Source organism: Ciona intestinalis, chromosome 7 (assembly GCF_000224145.3).
Source record: "Ciona intestinalis chromosome 7, KH, whole genome shotgun sequence".
Lineage (NCBI taxonomy): Eukaryota > Metazoa > Chordata > Ascidiacea > Phlebobranchia > Cionidae > Ciona > Ciona intestinalis.
In genome coordinates, this window is record NC_020172.2 from 4,667,764 (window position 1) to 4,675,294 (window position 7,531).

The 7,531-nt window shown below is 37.0% G+C and overlaps 1 protein-coding gene across 3 annotated transcripts in view; it reads left to right on the top strand.

Annotated features, from left to right (window-relative positions):
- The window catches only part of LOC108949639 (monocarboxylate transporter 12-like), a 28,534-nt gene extending 22,277 nt beyond the window's left edge, over nt 1-6,257 (top strand). The window contains exons 1-8 of one of the 3 annotated variants that reach the window (XM_026835285.1): nt 1,852-2,183; nt 2,447-2,590; nt 2,923-3,098; nt 3,331-3,437; nt 3,490-3,683; nt 4,116-4,243; nt 4,670-4,898; nt 5,184-6,257. In XM_026835285.1, coding sequence (XP_026691086.1) covers nt 1,979-2,183; nt 2,447-2,590; nt 2,923-3,098; nt 3,331-3,437; nt 3,490-3,683; nt 4,116-4,243; nt 4,670-4,898; nt 5,184-5,353 — 1,353 coding nt within the window. In that variant the 5' untranslated portion in view covers nt 1,852-1,978 and the 3' untranslated portion in view covers nt 5,354-6,257. Of the gene's footprint in view, nt 1-1,851; nt 2,184-2,446; nt 2,591-2,922; nt 3,099-3,330; nt 3,438-3,489; nt 3,684-4,115; nt 4,244-4,669; nt 4,899-5,183 lie in introns of those variants that run through there. The other 2 variants (XM_018812681.2, XM_026835286.1) reach the window with 2 other exon arrangements.
- Nucleotides 6,258-7,531: the final 1,274 nt, after the last annotated feature.

A 7,531-nucleotide genomic window follows, 5' to 3' on the forward strand; every position in this document is an offset into this window, starting at 1 on the left:
CTTGCTTATAAAATCGTGTAGTTTTATTTCGTATCATCTATTGTCATTATATAATTATGAAGTATTTGTAAATTATTTTTTTCAGTAAAAGATTTTAAATTGAACCATCTTACCCCGCCTGTTCGCGATTCGCTAAAACATCAAACCGTGTGTGTTTAATATTTTTTGTGTTATTAAATATTATAATTCAAATACATGGCATGTATCACTCAACAACGGCTCCCTATTTGTGTTTAAATAATGGGATTTACATTCAATTTAACATATGGCGCAATTGGTGAATGTTCCTATAAGACAAATCTTAATTTCGTGTGTCCAGGAAAACTATGTGGCCAGTCTTTCCGTTTGGTAAACGGAGACCAATTTTACATTCCCATCGTTTGGTTAATACAGCATGCAGTCATCCTATTTGATCTGTTAAGATAGCAGTACCAGCTTATTAGAACTCGACTGTCTTGTTTTATATCAATGTAACTTTAACCTTGCGTGATCGGAAAACGGTAGTAGTTCACGGGTGTTCTGTTTTATACACCTCGTGCCCGCTTACAAGTTAGCATGTATGTACTTTTATGAGTATTTTTTTCATCCACAAAATTCTACAGCGTGCTAATGCCACTTGTTTGTTTGTCTAATAATCAGACTGTCTGTTTAACCTGCTTGTGTTGAATCGTGTGTACACTGGGCAAGTATTATGCGGTACTCACAGTGACTGGTTAAACCCTAGAATGTTTCCACATGCGCACATGCGACCAATTCTATTTGATCTCAAATCTACTCGTTCATTCGGTATACCTGGTTGGTATATATATTGTTGTTGCATTACTAGATATATATAAAATGAATCATTTTTCGCTATTGATTTGAATAGGATTTTGCCTCGATTTAAACTTGGTGGGGAAATGAAGTGTATGTGCGTGGTATGACGCACCGATCACTGAAGTAAAAGCGCCATTTTTCCACACAATGACACATGTGGTCAGTCTGCTATACAGCTGCATAGAGCTTAGGGCGTTATTATTCCAGGCAAGGTTTTCTGATAGTTGCAACTGGACACCATATTGGAATTATACAACAGGCAACAGTATGATTTCCTATTAGTCAAATGCAAGGCTTACAATGAGACTGTAGCGTGTTGTTATGTAAAGGCAGCCAAGCATAACAGTGACATAATTCTGTCACAAGCTTCAGACACGTATGGTGTCAACAACACAGTTAGATACTGAGTACTCGTACAGGGCTGTTTGATTTTAGGCACCAGTGAAGAATCATTTAGTAGGTTACAGATTAGGCTGATGGAAAGTGTTAGAGGTTGGTAGTTAGGTGTTTTTAGTTAGATGTTAGAGGCTCGTGGTTGTATGAGTTAGTCGTGACCGTTAGCGGATATAAAACGTAGGATAGAGTTCTCCATTAGCGCTGATTTTTCTTTTAAACTTAGCTTTGTAGATCAGTTTCAGCTCGAGGTGTATAAAACAGAACACCAGTGTTATAACGAGCGTCGTTGCCCCCCCATACAAGGTTAAAAAAGTTGCATTAAGGTGGCTGTACACAGTATCCGGCATGCGAATTCGCTTGCGAAGTCGTATGCAAACCCGTGTCCAATTCCGCATGCGGCAGCGAAATCCGGACAAAACAGACAAAACGGATGAATTCCGGATACTGTGTACAGCCACCTTTACGTAGTAACTCGTGAGTGAGCACGAGGTGTATAGTAGGGTGGGGAGAGATGGGACATCTTTAGCACATATATCCAAATATCTTGATCGTTTTTTGAACAAATAACAACGGTCTATGGGAGTCGGGAGGTTTTTTTTAATTCTCTAAATGTTTTTGTTTGCTACCAAATGGGACGAGAAAACAAGATGGTGTCCCATATTCTCCCACTTTAAGAAACAGAACACCCGTGTTATAACGATTATCGGTCCCGCCACACGCGGGCTTAAATAAGTATTTATTTATTTAGAACAGTTATATATAGACTATGTCTTCCATTACTGGTGTTGATGCACCGGACGGGGGCTGGGGCTGGGTCATCGTCGGGTTCGGGATGTTTGCTTATTCGTTATATGCCTATGCTGCCAGATGTCTTTCAGTTTTCTACGCCCCTCTTATGGTAGAATATCAAGTCAACTACTCGCAAGTTGCATGGCTAAATGGCCTTCATCAAGCAGGGCATGGTGTTAGTAGTAAGTTTTTATGGTGTTTTTTTGGCTGGTCACTTTGGTCTTAAAATGCGTCTTGGGTCTTACTGATACCCGCTGTAAAAAATTTTTGTCGAAAAATTTGGTCCGTGCGTGCATTTTTAAAGTTATTTTTTGACACAAACGTCTTTCCTTTAAATCGAGTAAACAAAAACGCGAAAGTTCATTTTTCACGCTTATAATTAACCTCTAAACTATAATAGGGTATTGATAATATAGTGACATAAATCGTTGGTACAACTTTCCAGGTTTTGTTTTGCCTGTACTTTACAAGCACATTGGCTTCAGAGTTGGGGTGATGGCGGGGGGAATGATATCAGCTATATTTGTGTTTCTAGCGTCGTATGTACATAAGCTTGTACTCGTGCAAATATGCTGCGGCTTAATACCAGGTGACAAAAACATTTTTATAAGTTTGCACAAATAGTACTGTAGGGTAAGATGTGATAAAGTTTGCATCCAAATCTCATATTTTCTGACCGCATTTTTAACAGATAACATGGCTGTTTTGGAGTCGTCGGGATATGGTTATATATTTCTGTAAACATTTTTTTTACCCTATATTATCTTGCGCGGGATAAATTACTGCTGTGCGAAAGGGTTTATTTTATTTATGTTTAAACGAGAGACTGGCGATGCCATTAAGGCGAAATATATATATCTTCGTAGCACCATAGATTGTAACGGTTTTATTAGATTTTTATGGCTGATGTATAAACCACAGGTGTTTGCTCTGCGGTTATCAATCTCGGTTTATTCACAACAGTGAATCGATACTTTAAACACAAGCGAAACATGGCGATGCAAATCACTTGTACTGGGACCTCACTTGGTGCATTCGTGTATTGTCCACTAAATCAATACCTTATAGACTCTTATGGCTGGAAAGGTTCTTTACAGGTGAGGAAATGAGGTCAAAATAGATAATTTTCATTAAATTGTAAAACCAGATTGGAAAGTTTGTATTTTGCGCGAGGATATTTTTTACAATATTTTATTGCGCGGATTTAAACCCGTGGTGTTCAACGCTGCAAGATCTTACCCACATGATTTAAGTTACTGAATTAAAGCCTTATAAAATATGTGACGTGTGGCAGACATTTATATGTGTTCGCTTGTTTCGTTGTTTTAGATAATATCCGGTCTCTACTTAAATGTGATGGTCGTCGGAGCTCTTTTGCGCCCCATAGTGCTGAAATCAGATGTAACTACCAACCACTTAGCGGAGCCAGAGACACGGTTTATAGATTTTGTGATGAAATGAATGTACTTGGTAATTTTAAATCCGAAGTGGTTGCAGCAATGATGAAACACCGAATACCTCTAGCGGCGAGACTAAAACATCGACATGTACCGCATGGTGCCGCCTATGGGATTTGCAAGTATTCCTAAGCATTGGCTTCCACACGTTAAATTTATCATGGATCACGTTTGCAGCAGCATACTACTCCTCACTAACCTACCTTGTAGCGTACGGAAGAACAGGTACTCAAATATACAAATATACAAACCTTATTCGTGTGAAAAGTCATGACCGTATATGCTATTGTATCGTAGGGTAAAATGGGAAACAGTAAGCACCTAAATCCCATATTTCCTAATCGTGTTTTGAACAATTAACAACGCTGTTTAAAATGCGTGAGGGCCTGGTTATATAATTCTGTCAAATTTCTTTAGTTACACACAAACGGGACGAGAAATTAAATGAAAAGGTGTCCCATCTTCCCCCACCCTGCTGTATTTAGTCTAAATTGCTCTGCTATAGGTCGATGCTCGTAAACTCGTATTTTTTTTCTTTATTTAAACAATTGTCCGCAACTTTCTATAAAAATTTATAGTTACCTGTAAAAAAGTATGACCAATTTCTATAGAATTTTATAATTACTTATAAAAACTAATGCATTTTATTTATAACAGTAATTGGCTTGAGTGGAACCGCGGCTGCGGGTCTCGTATCAGCTGTGTCGTTGGGTGAACTTGGTTCACGTTTGCTATTCGGTTCTTTCTTTGATCGGTTTAGCAAATCTAACAGGATTAAAATAGTGGTAAGACGACGCATAGTCCATGTATATTTATTTATTTGGTGCAAACTTTCGGTTTTTACTTTAATTAAAATTTATTGTGTAGTTGTCAGTCGCTAATTTATTATAAAGTTATTCGTAAGCTGGCACGAGGTGTATGAAACACACACCTTTAATTCTCTAAATGTTTTTGTTTGCTAAAAAAGGGAAAAAATTTTTACAAAAAAAACTGCGAAACATGATTGAATCTCAAAAAGTACAGTCCAAAGCGTTTTAACTAAATAATGAAATGATACAGTTACTTCTTTCTCTAAAATGTTATTTTAACCCGTGTTATACCGACTGTAAATACGGTATGCATTTATTCATTCCTTTCATTCATTTACTTAATCGTACTTTAACTGCAACATACCGCTCTACGCATAAGCGCTCCAATGATTTATCTTTTAGGCCGGCATCGAGTTATTAATGGCTGCCTTGTTCATTTCTATTCCTTTCTTTGACAACATTGTACCAGTGTTGGTACTGTGTGGTGGCATCGGTGCTATAGGCGGTGGTATGGACGCAGTATTCGCTGTATTAATAGTCGATACATTTGGCTTGAAGGAATTTGAAGCTGTTTACTCGTACAGTAATGTGGTATGCAGCATCACTGGAAGCTGTGTGACTATTTTAATTGGTGAGTTTGTGTGTTTATTCATAATATTAGGGTGAGGGAAGACAGGACACCTTTTTATCCCATTTTCTTGTCCCATTTGGTAGTAAACAAAGAAATTTAAGAAATTATAAATCCTCAACCCCACGACTTCCATAGACCGTTTTTAATTGTTAAAACACGATCAGGATATTTGCATAAGCGGTATCCCGTCTCCCCCCACCCTACTATATGTTTATTCTGTTACGTTTTCGTAGCACCATATCCTTACTAGGCCCAATATAAGTTATATCTAATTTAACTTAACAGGCCTGGTTATTGATACAACGGGAAACAGCACAGTTGTATTTTACATCGGTGCGTCATCATTACTGCTGTCAATCATCTTTATTCTATTGTTGAATAAAATAAACCAACGACAGGAGAGAAGTATTGAACACCCTTTATGTGAAGAAATAACGGATTCTAAAAACATCTGAATTACATGTTCTGTTACTTCAGCTACCAGGCATAATGTAAATACCGCTCATCTGGTATAAATAACGTAGTGTATTTCCAATGGGTGAAGTCTTGCCGGATGACCGCCGAAACAACATAAATACAATACGTTTTTTCATACCAGATGAGCCGTTTAAACAATATTTGCAATGTATAGTCTTTATACAATATTTAGTAGGGTGGGGGGAAGGTGGGACACCTTTTCAATCTATTTTCTTCTCCAATTTGGTAGTAAACAAACATTCAACGATTTTTTATAAAACTTTATTTTCACGGCTCCCACAGATCGTTGTTGATTAGTTAAAACACGATCAGGATATTTGGTTATTATGTGTGAAAGGTGTCCCATCTTCCCCCACCCTACTATACTGTTAATTAAGGTGCATGACATAAGTATATAGTTTTCCGTTTTAAATTCTCACTGTGCTATATGGACGTATACCAAACGTATTGAAATTATTTTACAATTTTTATAGCTATTCTATTCTTTGTGGGTGAGGTCAAAGGACCTGAGATTTGAGCCAGATTTGGCCCATTACCCCAGAATTTTTATAGCTATGGCGGTATATACTTATTCCTAGGCACAGCTTTCCTTACGTGTAAATGTGACCGCTTTTTATACCACACCCGTTATTAAATTCTTTACGACGCGTGATGCTGTCTTGTTTGCATATTTTTTCTAAAATGTTATTTTTGTAAATCTTGTTTGTATATGCTATTCAGCTATATGGCTTCGACAAGCGAGTGTAAACATTTGAAAGCCACTTTTTCATGTATTTGCTGCTGATAAATTAATCGCAGGGAATTTTGCTCGTACCACCAAATGTCTAAATTGGTGCTTCATACGACGAACTACGGCAAAAATAAATAACCGTCGCATAAAAAGGCAAATTTCGGATTTACGTTGTTGCTGATGGCTAGGAAATTTCGCTCCGCAAGCTCTCTCGATATTTTGGTACCATTCGGATCGCATCACTGGTGCCTGAAGTGTTATTGCAATCCGGGATTTTTGGTTTGCGTGATAAGCTGCTAATTGCGTTGTAACATGTCGACTGTGTAATTCCCAATGCATTTATAATTCAAATACATGTTGCGATAATTAGCGTTTTTTTAACGTCATTTTGAGTATTGTTCGCTATGAAAACAGGGATTAATAAAACTTACTTTAAGTATGTAACTTTGTGGGTGTTTATAATATATCCTGGTCGTACCTTTAAAGTAAGAAATATTTATGCTGCATTCGATCGTTATCAAACTATTTCCAAATTCTTAAAGTTTCACTAGATAATTCCTTCATTTAAAATTTAAAAACAAAGATTTTTGTGTTGGTTTTTCATTATTTATAAATCCTTACCGTACATTAAATATGGTATATGCTTCCTTTTAGTGACATGTGTATGGCCCACCTCTGTAGTATATATACCATGTATTTCATATTGCAGAGCCCTGAGTTGTCAATCTGTAAAATACATATCGTGTCTTATCATACGTCATCAGGACAACTCCCATATAAATTGATTGTAATTCGCGGTTGAATGATGTAGTTCCAGTCATTACAATTTAGTTGGGGTTTTTGATTGTAATTCTTTTGATTCTTTTGAATTGATTGTAATTCGCGGTTGAATGATGTAGTTCAAGTCATTACAATTTAGTTGGGGTTTAAATGGACGTGAATTTACACGTACAACTCACATAAACGTATAGATAAATTGGGGACTATGAAAAACTTATGCACCGTCATTATTGCTCAGTATAAAACTAAAAATCGAGTCTAATTAAGTCGACAGACACGTCGAATCGTGATTATTGAGTCGTTATTATATCTCTTCAAAGCAAGATGGCTGACATTCAATGACGTTGCTGTCCTGTGCTATTTCGAACGTAAACAAGTGACGTTTCGTGCAAATTAAACTGATCTATGTTAATTAATATTCAAGTTCGACATGCGGAATACAACTTTGACACGATCATAGCGGCAATTACGTGACTGTCAAGTTCTATTTGCCACTCGCCGAGTCGGATTCTTGAGAATTGATTCTTCGTTTCGGCGTTTTTGCTCTGATTAAAAATTCTGATCAGTGCATGCGTTAAAATCACACGGCGGCCGCATTTATGAAATTACTGTAATCTGTATCGTATGAATACGCGCCGATATTTTA